General features: G+C 34.3%; 1 protein-coding gene across 4 annotated transcripts in view; it reads right to left on the minus strand.

The window, feature by feature from the left end:
• LOC100377836 (ATP-dependent chromatin remodeler CHD4-like) overlaps nucleotides 1-9,121 on the minus strand; it is a 45,229-nt gene extending 36,108 nt beyond the window's left edge. For 3 of the 4 annotated variants that reach the window (XM_085508696.1, XM_085490401.1, XM_085508695.1), the window contains exons 1-5: nucleotides 8,850-9,120; nucleotides 5,633-5,973; nucleotides 5,011-5,103; nucleotides 2,908-3,181; nucleotides 1,363-1,484 (exon numbers count right to left, since the gene is read on the minus strand). In XM_085508696.1, the coding sequence (XP_085364822.1) occupies nucleotides 1,363-1,484; nucleotides 2,908-3,181; nucleotides 5,011-5,103; nucleotides 5,633-5,973; nucleotides 8,850-8,919 (900 nt within the window). In that variant the 5' untranslated portion in view covers nucleotides 8,920-9,120. Of the gene's footprint in view, nucleotides 1-1,362; nucleotides 1,485-2,907; nucleotides 3,182-5,010; nucleotides 5,104-5,632; nucleotides 5,974-8,849 lie in introns of all 4 variants that reach the window. The other variant, XM_085490400.1, reaches the window with a different exon arrangement.
• Nucleotides 9,122-16,638: the final 7,517 nt, after the last annotated feature.

The raw sequence follows: 16,638 nt of genomic DNA on the forward strand, positions 1-16,638 counted from the left end.
AATGCACTTTGTTTGATGATGTTATTGTTTTCAAGCACCATAAGTCTTGTATAATATGAGGTTATTACGAAGATATCTCAAAGTATGCACGAAGACAGTACAGCGGCAGTATCGACCAACGCGCAGCGACAGCGTAGTCCGAGTGTATACTTTGAGGTATCTTCGTAATAACCTTATTATTATACATCTTTTCCTTCCAAGGATACATCATGGGAATGCCGAAATCCAAAAAGTTTAGAACAGAATCAGCGAACTTCTTTGTATGGAGTCCAGTCAAATCCTGGTGGCAGCCATGTTTGTTTTTATTATTAGAGGACGCTTACGCGCATAATTATTCCATATTTGGAATTAGCATTTCTTAATATGATAGTATGAAAATACCCCGTAATATATCGCAAAATTACGGCACGCTGTAACTTATGGCATTACGATGACAGATGTATAATATTATTAAGTCATTGTCAAGATTAAACACAAAACGTGGGTAGTGCAGTGTACACCCAATGATTTTAATACCTGATGGTACAGGTTGTTTATAATGACTGAACAAATCACATGATCTTGGTTTCCATAGAAATTAAAATTTCCCCCCTAAGGATAGAAGGGATCATTATGTGTAACAAGCCACTGCTGACCTTTACAAATCACTCGAGTACTTTTAACTACTGTAGAATACTTTATTTTCGCTATTTTCGCTGAAGAGATGATTCCGTGAAAATAAAATCCAGCGAATATACTTTTTTCCTATATTTCACATTAAACTCATGAAAAATCAGTGAAAATAAATTCCAAGCAAAACGCCCAAAAAGCCTTTTCAGCGAAAATTAATTCCAGCAAAACTAAAGTATTCCACAGTATTTGAACACTATCATTTCCCCAGACAAAATGTTGCCACAATTTGTTTTCCAATAACCTGTTAATTTTGGACCAAATGGAAAAAGTTTTCAGTTACATACAAAGTAATGATTACAATTTTTGGAAAAAAAATTGCAAAAAAGTATGTTTTCATGGGGTTTAATGGATCAACATAAGAACAGTGCTGTGCATAGTACCGTAAAATCTGTATAAGAAGCTGTATCCCTTATAGAAGTCGCACCCATTTTTTTTTAAACAATTGAGAACGAAAAAAATCACAATTTCTCATTTGTGTAGATGTTCTAATAGAAACCGCATCTCCTTTGTTGCATTTTACCATTTTAATAGAAACCGCAGTTTCTAATACAGATTTTACAGTAGTTTATGAAGACACTTGTCTTTTTCCCTAGAAATCAAGTATCATGAACAATGATGGTCTACTGGAGTTAAGAATTATCCATTATTAATAAAACTGACCCTGAACAGTGCATTGATTGACATACTTACAGTTGAACCTCTCCTTTTTCTTTTAAATCCACCAACTCTAATCTTTAGAGGAGCTATTTTCTTGGGTGCTGGTTTCTTTTTTGGCTTCTTCCTCTGAGCACCAGTTCCTATTTTGACTTTGCCTGCAAAGATTTATGTATTGTCAGAGGAAACTCTACAAATCAAGACTGTGTATATAGCTATGTGTACCTGACTAATATTTATGCCCAAAATTTCAAATGCGTGAGATGCATTTTCGTGAATTAGGAAAATGTACCTTTTATAGTAGTCTATTTAGCTGATGGGATCCATTAATTTAAAGAAATTAAGTCTACATAACAGTACTACTTTTTGTTATTTTTATAGTTCTGAATATTGAAAAAATCCTAATAGATGGTGAACTTAGTAGAGTCAAACCTGTTTAAAAACATGCCCCTTAGCCATAGACTAGCTTATCAAAAAGAACTATGAACCACACACCCTGAAATAAAAGAACCCTGAAACTACTATGCCTGTTTATGCCTATTATGCCTGTTGGCTACCCACCAATAACAGAGCAGCTTGTTTGTTGAAAAGTTTTTGTTTTTTTTCTGCTTTGATTCGAAATTTACGGAGCCATTTACCAAACACCTCTTCCAAATAATTCTTTCCATCTCAATTAGTCTAATAAAGTTTTAGCCATTAGTCGTAAGAAAACTAAAGTTCAATTTCTGGTCTGAACACAGAGAATGCAACATTCAACTTTTTTTTTATAATTTTAATACCACTTAGTAACATGAACAGAAAGCTAGTACAACAGCACTTCATCAATTATTGATACAGTTCATACCAAGTACTAGCAAAATGACAGCCCAAACATGTATAAGAGAACCATTTACTTAATGTATCAATGTATGGTTAAACAATGTACCTATGACAGTTAGTATTAACAAAACACCTAATTATATTTGCTTACTAACTTAACTAGGCCAGGTTGTTAACCAGAAAGAAGTACCAGCCACATGCAATGTGTGAACAGAAGTAGTGGATACCAACACCTATATAGTGTAAAAACGTGTCAGTTCATATTTACTGAGAAGCAAGAGTTTTCAATTTACAATACACTATCTGAATCTGCTAGTGATTTGAATACACTGTCTTTCAAGAGGCTCAACATTTCGCACACTTCCTTTATGATTTTGTTTATTTATATCAATTTTGGATAATTTCAAATTTTGCCACAGATCTGGATTGAAAAATATGATAATTATGTCTGATTATTTTGCAAATAGCAAAAACTTGACACTGGCAAGCACAGGATTAAATTTCAAAATAAAACAGTTTTTGGATATATTAGTTCAACAACCTTGGTTCCTCATAATCCTAGACCTGATTTGCTCCATTTTTGTGAAGTTTTAAATATAAAAACTGACACACACAGGCGACAAATGTGCTAATAAATTTTGATACTGAATGAAAATTCAGAAACTTGCCTTACTTATACTTTAGTAAATATAAACTTCCATCTAGCTTGTGTATATGTGTGTAATGCGAGCAAAAAATAAACAACTAGCAAAAGATATTTACACATACTCTCTTTCTTTGGCTTCTCACTTATACTTTCCTCAGCCCGACTAGCGTTAGCTATGCACTGGAACTCTCTCCATAATGCACCTAACACTGTCATCATCTTTGTCGGTGGAAGTTTTGGATGCTGCTCAGCAATCATTGGACGTATATGTGCACAATACAATTTGTAAGTAAGAAGGGTTTGAAAATCTTCCTCGTTGTACTCAAATTGTACTTCTTCCAATCCATACTCTGCAAACAGCTCTGATGGAGTTTTCTGCTCTTTCGGCTCCTGATTGATTAAGGCATATATTTCAAGACAAAATTCTTACAGCAAAGCAAGCCATTTTTATGCACATGCAATTATTATATATTGCTATCAGGGTAGGGAATAGAGGGGAGGACATAAGATGGCTTGCGAGGTTTTCCCCAGAGGCTTTCAAACATACTGAATTTTAAATACTAACCAGGTTTTATTTTTGCCCATTTTTCTGATAACAAAATGAGCTTAATTAAAACCCTGTCAATATTAATAGTTAACTATAATAATCAATTTTCGTGCAGGAGAAAGTTCTCAAAATGAATGCATTGTTTCCTTCACGAATCAGTGAATGCAACATCAAATGTGCTGAAACTAAACACAGAAAATATTTCTCCATCTGCAATAGTAGCCACTATACTTTGACTTTCAAAAAAATACGAGGAAAATTAGTAAAGGATTCCTTCTCATATACGCAATTTAGTCATGATGATTGAGTGCTAGTACTTTGCTGAAGAGAATACTAGCAATGATTTGTTATTATAATGACTGAGCTAATGAGGATAGAATAATTAGGGATATACTGGGGATATGTGCTCAAAAAATTTGGTGTGTTGTGTACTGAAAGATTAAAATATTTGACTGTAATTTATGAAAGCGCATGCTAATACTAATAGAACAAATACTGTAGCACAAGCAATATGGGTAGATGCTTTTTAGTTTAAGGCAGGATTGAAGAGCAGTTTGGATGGAAGAGCATACAGATGACTTGGGAAACTGGGTGGGACCAAGACATGCAAATTGCTGAATGATAACTAGCTCAGCAAGAGTTTTCAGTCCATCTGGTCTTCATTCCATTTCAAGATTCCATTGAGGTAAAAGGTGTGGATAAACCACACATTGCAGACATGCTTAGCCCAGACTCTGATAACAGTCTGCAGGCTCACAGCTTCCACTCCATTCAGGCTATAAAGGTTATTTAAAGTTGATAGAACAGTGGTACAACAAATTGCAGAAAAGAATTATAATCATATTCAGCACTGGTAACTGTGTAAACCTCAACAAATGCTGAATATATTCCATAAAAACACCATGAAAAAGGATAAAATTGTTGTAATTTCGCAAGGACATGATTACATTACTATTTTTTAGGACTGCTGTTAGATAAGATTTCTTGTAAACTGCACAGAATCAAAAGCCTAGAATCTTTATAGGAGTTCATAGGAAGTTTTTTTCAAATCGTACATAATAGGAATGCAACAACAATATCTATACTACTTTTTCATCCAAATACATGCAAAAATAACATTATTCAGATCATGCCAAACACAATCAGTAGAAAAGAAAAGGTGAGATCTCTCCTGTGAAGTTGTTCAATAAATGAAAAAAAACCTGTGTGCAGTAATCACATTATTATTTTAAGGATACAAGATAAATGTATTTTATATGCGGAAATACAACAGGCCGTTGAAATTGGATGATGGTAGAGGTAATTTAGATATTATCATGGATTGAGCAAAGTTTTTTATGTAGTGGATCAGGGCAAGAAAGTATGTCTAACGTTCGAGTGTGTGCCAGTAATGGAAACTGACTGAAAGGCATTTTTTTTGTAGCCAGACATGTTAATCTCCCACTTTGATGATTATTGTTTACTGTTTATTCAAATGATGGTGATCTAAAAATCAATAATTTATTTAATATGAAGCCTATAGAAGTTTTCATGATTAGTTTATTTTGGCACCTGGTGTAATAACTTGGGATCAGAAGTATAATTCAACACGTCATCAATTGACACATTATATATTACCTTCATCACAAAATATTTGGAGAGGGAGGGGCTTAAAAACCTGCACTGATTTTACCTTTGACTTCTCATCCTTGTCTTTTTTCTCCCTCTTCTTTTTCTTTGGTTTGACTTCCTCTACAAACTCACTCATAAGGTCATCTGCATCATCCTGTAATTGTTGGATATTCAGTTTAGATTAAACCTGGCTACAGAGCATTATTCTCCACAGCTGTAACAGCTCCATACAAATTAGCATATGCAAAAATCAGCGTGTTTACATGCGTGTAAATTCAGTAGTAGAATATAATACTGTAATAACATGTAAAATTTGTTTTACATCAGAGAAAATTGCAGTATTTAAAAAAAAAAATATTAGAAAAATATTTGTTGTTTTATAGCTGTGAAAATTCCACTTGGGTTTTTTGTCTTGGTTATTCTGACTTTCATGAAGCTATTATCGCCATTAATGCCATCAAATAATAAAAATAGACAAATTTCTCTGGGTAAATATTTTATAATTATTTTAAGTCTCCCTAGACATTTTCAGGGTTCTCATCCAAGAGCATTACATACAGGATATGTTTATGCTATCTATTTTCCAGTGGAGAACACTGGTTACCCTAGTCAAATTAAGTATTATTTTTATACCAATGATGTGTATACACAAAAAAGAAATATAAAGCCACTGGATGACTTACTACAATTTGCTTCTCTCTCTTTCGCTTCTTTCCTTTCCCATCCTTTTTCTTTCCATCTTTTTTACCCTTCTTCTTCTTGGGTTTTGGTTCCAGGGGAGGAGGCAGTTCTACTATTATTTCTGATGATGTATCTAAATCAACTGATTCCTCTTCTTGTTGATCAGGTTCAGGCTCTGCTACTAAAACTGGTTCTTCCTCTTCTTCCTCGTCTCCTTCCTCCTCTTCTGCCCCTCCTTCTGCTTCCAGGTCTAGCTCCTGTTCTGGCTCCAGCTCAACATCTGCTTCTTCTTCTGGTTCTGGTTCCAGTTCAGCCTCCTGATCATCCTCTTCATCAGACAACCCTACGAAATAATTACACATTTTATGCCTGGCTGAAAATACATGTATATATAATGTTTGTGCCAGACAAAAGTTTTGAATGTTCAAGTGTATTTCACAAGGCTTGAACTTTGGAGTTGAGAGGGCACCCATTTTCAAGGCCAAAATTTATAAAAATGCCTTTAATAACACAGGAAATACTAAAGATATCATGGCAAAGTCACTAGGCAGGAACAGCCTTTGAAGCCTTCATGATGTTCAAGCAATGTTTTTGCCACAGACACTATAATCCATGTTTAAGACAGACATGGATGCGTGACTATCTTCCTATCATAATGGAATTATGAAAATTTATTGTGCTATCCTGGTGTCAACCTTACAGTGGCCGCAAAATATTTCATACACCAAACACCCCCATACACTTTCCTAGACACTTCAGTGACCCTTGTAAACGCAATAAAGTTGCCAATGGCTTTGGACTCCCAAATGTAGCATAATCACTCTAGACAGGGATCAATCAATCCCTTTTTAGTGTTCAACAAGAACAGTGAAAACGATATATGCAAATTATTCACAATGAGAATTGTTACAGAGTTTGAACTCCACAATGTACATTGCCTTGAGCCTAATAAATCTGTTCCCTTTGATAATCTATGCTATTCCTATGTGCTAATAGTACCATTTTATAAATGTTGGCCTTGAAAATTGGTGCACTGCCACTCTAACAGTTAAGTCCTGTTTTATATTCAGCCTCATAGACTTTCACCAGATGCGCTACTGACAATAAATAACAAATAAAACATGTTCACATTCCACAATAATAGGCATCTGGTCTGAGAATGCCTGGAATGAGGTAAAAACAGGTTGTTGTGAGATTCAGTGAATGATACGAACAGCATGGCAGTACCATGCTTTGTTTTACAATAACACTGGCCTTACAGACACTCATTACCAGTCACAATGGTTTATTTCTCTTTATTATGTGCATGTTTTAATGGGCATGCTAACCACGGAATGATGTGTAAATTAGTGTGCACATTGTTACAGTCATGATGATTAAAATTTCTTTGGAGAACCCTGGAGAAAGATAGACTATGATTGCTTTAACCATCTGAAGTACCGATACATTGTTCTTCATAATCAGAGCTTTCATGTTAACTTTTTTTCAATCAAGTATTAATACACAAAATACATTTTACATAAATGAGGTCATCATATATAAACCAAGATTCTTTGAATGTTATGTCGTTATACTTGTCTTATTTACTAATAACTTGAACATTACGAGGTTGGCCATATTTATATTATACACTAACTACAATTATATATATAGCCTAATTATATTTACTTACTTGAAACACACTAGTAAATAAATATAAGTATTATAAATATTTACAACTACAAAAAGCTCAACTCATACCATTACACTGTACAAATCATATGCAAAAGAGGTGTTTTGTTTGGGATTGTTTTGTCTGCAGGTAAATTTGCCTACATACCAATTTTGAAGATCCACTGACCAGGGACTATCGGACTAAGCGCTATAGAATGACGTTTGAAAATAAAATACCAAAATACCATTATAAGCATTGTTTATATTTGAAAGATTAACTATTATCATATTTATAACTGTTAGTTCTGACATGAGTGCATCCAGGGACTTTGTTCAAGTGGCCGAGTCTTCCTGTTCCACTGCAACTTGCACTTTCTGTATTTGCATAGATGTATTATAATAATAAAGCTAAAATGTATACCTTCCAGGTTATTGCACTGCGAAATTAAATTTGGAAATTTTTGTATTTTTAGTAAATTAGATTGTAAACTGGGTCTAGCAGATATCCAAACATATGGGAATAGCTTCAATCTCAGTACATGCATGCAAGTAAAAATATACAAAAATATACAAATTACAAAAAACTAATGCACCAAATGAAAAAAGTAATAAAAACATTTTTAAAAAAACATACAAATACATGTAAGAGCACCATTCTCTTTTTTTACGAAGCTATATTTATGATTTACAACTATTTTTAGTTACACTGGGAATTTTTTTAATTTGAGATAAAACAATTAAAAAAAATTAAATCAAGTCATGATTTTATAAGATAGCTGAAAAAATATATATACTAACAATTACATGAATCCATCTAACCTACAAATAAATTTATGAAATTATTGCTTATAATCATCATTATTAGTTTTTTTATCACACTCAAATATTTAATTTTTATTTAAGCTCTGATTTACAGCAAGTACAAAAATAAAAAAACAGTTTTTTTTTTCAAATGGAAGATACAATTATTCCAGTAAATGCAATATTCGTCAATAATTTATGTCATTGTCACCGTTATAATGCCAAGAATTATAATGATGGCCAACGTTTATCACCATAGGGAAGTGGGACTGACCGATTTACAAGAGACAGGCTAATCTGCATAATAATAAATGCTACGTAGAACAGAATAATTCTCACGTTTTCTCACTGCCAGACTGCGCTGTGAAACGCAGCATTTTCAAATTCAGTCGATTCACAGGCAATCACAGTATGGAAAACTACTGTTTCGCACATGTTAATTAAGAAAGGACGTAATTTTAGCGGCAGACTCAACGTTTTCGGCCACACATGGTTGGCGTCAGCCATAGTCGGGCACGGCGCTTCGGCCGTCCATGTGGAAAGGCCATTCATAAACAATGAACAAGCAAGATACGTTTAGCCGGCTTCGACATCCAACCAAAACAAAGTTTTCGGAGCTATGTGACACAAAAATAATATTCGATGAACGTAGAGAAAAAATGTACGTCTTCAAATATCAGTTCTCGACTTTAAATCGCCGATAAAAATGCACAGACAGACAAAGAAGAATTCACACCGACAAAACACTTTTTTTCCTTCTCTCACCTTCCACGGGTTCAGCGACTTCTGTGTCGTCTGCCGACGAATCTTTGTCTTTCTTTTCTTCTCCCGGCATTCTTCAATTAAAGAAGTAGCTGCCAAGAATATAAATGGCGCGAACTCCGCGCCTAAACCTAATATTTTTTCAGGATTTTTCAGGCGCGTAATGCCTCCGATAGTCGGGAGTGTAGATAATGGCGACGGTGATTTCACCCCCCACGACAAAAGGGTGGAAAGACGAATTCTGCACATGCGCAGTATGACGTCATTGGCCCCAGGGCCCATCCCATAATATTTCATCTGCTATCCCATAATAGTAGTTTAAGTGCCTATACAAATGTTTGGAGTTGCATATAAATTAATTTTCCCTATAGGGTGGGGAAGGGACTGCGATCAAAATTCCACCTGTTACAGCCAAATAAAACCCTAAACAATTATTTAATTGCAATTTTTGGGTTCATTTCTCGTTTTTCATTAGCGCCCTTAACTGAGTTGTGGGTAAACATTGCAATATGACAATATAAATAACTTGCACTTAGAAAGTGTCTTGCGACGTGAAATACTAGTAAAACATAACAAAACAACAACAACTGCAATGGTAATTGATTTAAAAAAACGGCTGGCATGCATTGTTTTTTCGCGGAAATTGCTACTTATTTTTTTATAATGCAGCTCACATCCATACATTTAAAGTTATTTTAAATTCAGTGGCTATGCTATGGGTAACTTGAGCCAACATTGTTGGACCCTTTGGTATTACACGTAAAACTGTTACTGGGCGCTCTCTGGATTTGTTGATTATCAGTAATCGAGAACCGAAAACATTAAATAGCAAACATTTATACATCAATTTTCATGATGTAATTTTTACTAATTCATCTTGGAATATTTAGTAAATTTTGAAGAAAAAAATCTCAAATTACTTGATGTACCAATGAAAGAGAGATCTTAGCTGCACGAGCGTACTATTCATTCGGTACCGCGGTCCTTTGAGTGGCCCCTTTGAGTGGCCCCTTTGAGTGGAGACGCCTACAAGATTCCCCCAATTACGGCACTCGAAAAAATGCATTATGTACAAAATAAAAACAATAAAATATGAAATAAATACAATATTATATTTTTTATAAAAGTTTGGAGTTTAAACAGCACCTGTTACAAAATGGTAAACTATTAAAAATATCTAAATTATCAGAGTTGTTACATTTTTTTTTAAAGTCAAGGCGCCGAGGCACAATAGAAAATTTCCGTATATGTTCACGATAGCGAGGTAGTTTAAAAGGGTAAAACAAATGCGAAATGTGCGATTTTGGAAATGATCTATGATGTAATTAAGACATTTATGAATAAAAACTGCATCAAGAAATTAAGAAGTTTTCTCCGATACTTTTGTATTGTTGACAGGTAGATCTGATGCCTCGACCAGATTTTGGAACAATATTTCAGTTGGCTTTTGACGTGCGACTGGAACAAACTAAATATTAGACAGGGGGAACTGTTGACTTGTATGCATGTTCGTTTGATCAAGCCTCAGACTAGTTGTCTAGAATCAAGTCAAGTATTCTGAACGCGTTTAATACAATTAATATGGGTGACCGAATTAAATTTGGCTGTGAGAATGGTCCGAGGTCTTTTACTTGGGAAACACGTTTTATTCTATATCGCTGTCAATATTGTAGTTGTGAATTATTGTCGCACGTTTCTCAACGAAGCTTATAAATATCACATTACACGTGACGTTTTCATGAACACTCAAACCAAAGATGCTTTTGACATGTGTTCGAAAAATCTCTACTCTTCAACTGGTTCCGTTAAAAGGACATCGAACCTCGTGCAAGTACATAATAAATGTATTAGTAAAAGTGGCATGCTTTTTGGTTTCAAAATAATAGATTTTATTAATTTTGACAACTTTGGAATACACATGTATTTCTAAATAAATGCTAAAATTGACAATGTTGGTACTATTTATATAGGAATTAATGCGTCATTATTCCGGGGTTTCTAGTTATTCACAACGACCATAGTACCGGCAGTACCCATCCATATAACTGCCTTTCATTTGGTACATTGTCATATTACCTAACACAATTTAGAGAAATAGATAGACAATTTCACAATTGGCTTTTCGTGGATGGTTGACCTATTTTGGTACGAAAATTACTAATACTAGTAGTTCGGTGACCATACTCTTTTTATTCTCGATTGTGTAACAATAAAGGCACATTTATGAAAATATCTGATGATTGGTGGAAAATGGTTTACATTATTGCATTTACAAATTGTGCGGCCAGGCGGAGGTCTTTTTCAAAATTACGACCTGAAATGTCTGTTACACATAAACATGAAAGGTACCTTCCATGATATAAATAAGAGTACTAACAGTGTCACCCCATCAATAAAACGTCGATGATAATCCATATACACACCCTTGGTTTCATTTTGTATAAATGCCGGATATTTTTCTCGTCGTTTGATATACTCCCACATTATGGATAAACATTCTACGTATTGTGACAATGTTTTTGTTTTGTTTTTGAGTAAAATCGCTTTATTTTAAAAATTAAAATTAAAAATAGCGGGATAAATGATATAGCTCCATGCATAGCATCTTCGCCAGTCAGAGTTCATTTATTTGCCTTCACTTGACACGGTCATGGATGGTAAGCTTTAGCGAAGCTATGCGGGCCGAACAATGCAATCAACGCCAAAACTATGGCCGAAATATGCGAATGAAAACTTCACTGGCTCTTGTCACAATAAGGTGATCCATCATGTCACTCTATTTCATCATTGTTACTATAATACATACAAATATGAATCCCAAAAAAAATGTGAATCCAGGAAATAATGACATGATAGTGGCGGTAATAATGACACCCTGTCTTGATTATGCCAAGACATGAACTGTGTTTCCTTTTAGAGGGAGGGGGGTATAGTTGGATATATTTTTCTGACACTGTGGTATTTTACACTTTTAATGATCAAGGCCAACAAAAAGGGGGTTGCTTCTCGTCATCTTGCACACCAGTTTGAAGCCTGCGCCTCGCGCATTCTTTTTCTGCAACAGTGCGTAAATAGCGTCAAATATGGTAGAATGGGGGTGGGGTGATAGTTTTCCGATTCAGAGAACGTTTTGTCGATACCTATATCAACCGTTGTATTGGGACGCATTATTTAATAAATATGACAGCAAACGTTGAAAACATATTCTTGTTGTACTAGTAGCATTAATTACTCGCAATTTTTAAAAAAATCGTCACCGCATAATTTTCAAATCTTTCTAGGACGAAAAACACAACCTTTTCGGTAACGAAAGTTTTTGCGACCATTTTCCGTCGGGTTCTTTTCGGACGCGGAGCTTTCACGCATGTTTTGTTATTGATTACATCTTGTACTCATAACACGAAAGTTACAAATACAAATGTTCATTAATCTTTAATAACAATTTGCACGTTTCAAGCACGTGTTTATATATTTATTAAAATCGCATGTCACAACATAGAACTTTGAAAACAGTCTTGACAGGGTTTATTAAAGCGTGGTGGTCGTCGCGCAGCGCGTGTTCGAATGTAATTTAAATAAACAATGTATTTTACACGCGTTGTATACGTCGCTATGAGTCCCATATCGAACAGGACGTGGCGCGACGACTGCCGCCATTTAAAAGTGTTCAAACACTACATATTTCCAACTACAAAATGATTGGAGAGAAAAATAAATAAACACAGTCCTTAGTTTTATTTGTCGGATCCTGTCTTTTTACACACGACAATGTGCCATTATTACCGCCTAGGCCATTTCCACTGTGCCATTATGGCGAGTATATTGTATTACGGTATTATTTACCAGACAGTCCAAAAATAAACAACTTGTGAATTACTACTAAGTTCCATTTTAAGTTCCTGAGATCACGTTTCCTGTATTCTGAGTAAAAGCTTTAGGATGTTTTTAACGTATTAACAATCTCTATTTTAACCAAGGACAAAATTAGGCAACATTGAATTTATAAAAGTCGAGTACAGTTTAAAATATGGACCTGTATGTGCCGAATGAATGGGAGAAAACACATTACTAATCGCTAATATCTCTGTATAAATGGGAAAATATATTATTATGATAATCATGAATTGATATCATCGGATGTTGAACCCATATTTGTATCGTCATCGTGTTTCCTATTGATTCGAAGCATATACACAAGGCGGAAATTGAAATGTCTACCTGTGTGATGTTGGACTGCAGTAGCTTTCCGTATTTATACCTGAAGTAGATGAGCTCCCCGGAGAACTCGCCATTATTCAATATTGATCTTAAAATACAAACGTAGAGTATTTAGAATGTACTGCAAAGCGTTAATAGAAAATTGATGTCCATGTGGCCATGGATCTATAAAGTATAATAGTAAGTCCACACGTGGTTACATTTAAAACTTACAAAGATGAGTATACTAATTCGCATTGATAACATTTCGATCTGTATGTATTTCACAACAAGGTGGGTATGTATGGATAATGTGTAGCCAACAAGGGGAAGTAAGAACAAATCAGGTTAACTACGTAAATATGTATAATCACTCATAAACTACTTTTTAAGCACATAATATATAAATAACATCCATAGAAAAATTTCGACAGAGAACACCATATACGTGATGTACACCATGTACAAATATCAGACAAATAACCGCCCACTGAATCAAGCATGCCATCAACAGCGTGTATATATCTACAAATATGATCCACGTGTTTTTAGTCGTGAGTTAGGAGTGATCCACAGTGAGCTAAAACTGAGGTTTTACTACTAAACAGTGAATCAATGTCGTGATAAAAAAGGTTCTAAAATTGTGTATTCGGTGTTATTTCCTTGCTTTACTTCATATGTTGGCGGTTACTATACAATGTCCTGTTATTCGATTTCTAAATTCAATGATGTTTTTACCGGAGAGACAGTTATACGCAACTGTACAGTTTCACAAAATGCTACCACATTGCAGGGTAATCACTTTCTCATTTTTCTACAAAAGTTCCTATGACGTCATACTTTACACATTATCATTTGCTGGAGAATCAGGACTACATACTATTGATGAAGTTGACTATCTAGTGAATGAAAAGTTATACATTTATAAAAAAAAACAAACTCTAAATTGCATACTTCTTCATTAAGTTGTGTATGAGCCATTTTATCTGAGATCCTTATGTTGTTTGCCCGGTTTTCTTCTTTTAATAAAAATTAAACAACATATTCTTGCTTTGTTTTACTTTTCTTAACTCAAGCCACAGAGGGCATGGACCTATGGTATTTGAGGAAATGTACTAAAACCAAACAACGATTACAGACTTCCTGTTTATTGTTATCGGCATATCAGGAAACACTCGTGTGTTCCGCTTTTTCTTTTATCATATGTGCCTATGTTTGCTGGTAACGAGAACAGAAACTTCAGAATTTATGAATATATAAATTACCACATGTTCTTCACATCATGATGTCTACCGCTTTTAATATAAACATGGGTTGTAATTATCACTGTATATTAAGTTAGGAGTGTTTACACGCGATAAGAAATGTAACGGCAAGTTTGCAAAAATAAAATTGTTCTTTTACGAAAACAAATTTGGAAATTCTTCAAAATCTTTTAAATTTCGAACAAGCAACACTAAACACATCGCAATTAGTTTTAGTACATAACTTTCACAAATTAGCCTCTAAAATGAAGTCTATAGAAGGACTGTACAATTAATAAACTCGGATGGAGCACCTGGTATCTTATAACACAGTTATACGCAGGGCAGTAAAATATAATCGTTAAACAAAAACAAACATGCATACGCGAACATGACATTACATGTTAATGTCCAGATAAAGTTTCTGCTCAGGATACAATGCATGAACCATACAAAGGTGGATGAACATTTCGTGCGCAGTTGTTTTTATACATGTACTAACATACTGTAAAACATGTCTTTTTAGCGAATTTAGCGAGAGAACTGATTCGCTAATTCAAGATGACGCTAATGACTTTATTGTAAATTCAAAATGGCCAAGGCTTGGGGAGTAATCCGGAACATAAAAATCTGGGGCGCTTCCTAATTACACTGGACAGTTTTTCTTTGTTTTTATGGAGGTGATAACTGTGCGTTTTGGCAAGCGACAGACAAGCATTGTGAAAACAGGAAATCAACAATGACAAGAGAGTTCGCTAAATCAACATTTCGCTATTACGTCATTTTACCACAATTCACTAAAATTGCATGTCGCTTTTTCAACATGTTTTAGTAATTTCGTTGAAAGTGATATAGTTATTTAAATGATTTGGAAATAATGGCACAAAAATAACCGAATAGGGAATAATAGGACAAAGCAATCAGCCTGGACGAAAAAAAACGTGGACGAAGCATTCATTACATTACAAATTAAGGCAAATCCGAAAAAACTTTGTTCGAACACCAATAGAGGGCGCTGCATCAGCTACAATATTTGATTTGTCTGGTACACAAATTTTGGAAATCTAAAATGAGGAGGACCAATCGTCCAAACAGTCTATTCAGTGGAAATTAATTCCAGCTAAAATAAAGTATTTTACAGTACATGGGGCTGGCAGGTTAAAGGTCTTATTTCTCTGTAGAATTCTGCAAGTCGCCCAAAGAATATGTACTGCCTGGATTAAGTTGCAATTCTCAAGAAAGTTGGTATAAATGTCTTATCTGAGATGTATTGCTTAACAGTGAACAATATTCTGATGTGTGGTCACAGTACAAAGTTATATTTAAAAAAAATGGGCTGCATATATTACACATCTTGTTATTGTACCGGTAATTTCACACAATGATAAAGCCTAATTTAATTTTAAACTTTGCTTCAAGTTTGACAATCATTGGAACAGGTCTTCCATTAAGTCAGAGCTTACAAAAGATGTTTAAACGTTCCTAAATAAAATGGTTGCTGATTGGAGTTAAATAATATGACCTCTAAAAATGTCAAACTTTTTAAAAGCAAGGCTAGCCGAAATGACATCTCCACAACTATTCAAAGTTTGCTACTATTGATACATGAAAAAAATTGATCACAATAAATCATATGCAAGAAAATCTAAAAATCGGCCATTTTGGTAAATTTTCCAAAAACATTCCATTTAAACACATTCCATAAATAATTCAAACTAATATTCTCCCATTTGTCATGAGATTAGATTGATTTTTTTCTGCCATAGAAAGAAATTGTAAATTTGTCAAAAAATGCATTTTTTTTATCATTTTTTCAAGTGGTTTTGTGATAAACTTAGTTTGGTGACCATATATTTATTTCAGAATTGTGAAACAAACTTTTCTTGCTGGATTTAGAGTATTTTAAAGGTAGCGAACAAGCCATTGAGAATGTCACTTTATACAAGACAAATCAAATGTCAGAATTAAAGTTCAGAGGAACACAATGCACTGCCAGACAATTTGACATTCAAGTCCTAATTTGTATATTGGTAAAATGTAAAACCAAATGGTTGCATTTTCGCTCATCTTTGTTAGTATTGTAACACTCCAACTTCTGCTGATGTGCTAGAATACAATTATCCGTGAATCAGGTTTAGATGCAATTGGATAGTGTATTTTTGAGATGCAAAACAATTTGGCTACCGGGCAACAAACTTGCATTGGTTTGCAAAATAATCAACTGTCAAGAGCGCCTCCTGGCAACAGAAAGTAGAAATTTGTTGTTTACACAATTGACCAATGCAAAGACAATATTGTGCGATGTATTTTTTTTTTAAATTAAACAATATGCATAATTATGACTACATTGC

This window comes from Saccoglossus kowalevskii, chromosome 15, assembly GCF_978046115.1.
Source record: "Saccoglossus kowalevskii chromosome 15, keSacKowa6.1, whole genome shotgun sequence".
NCBI classification, from domain to species: domain Eukaryota; kingdom Metazoa; phylum Hemichordata; class Enteropneusta; family Harrimaniidae; genus Saccoglossus; species Saccoglossus kowalevskii.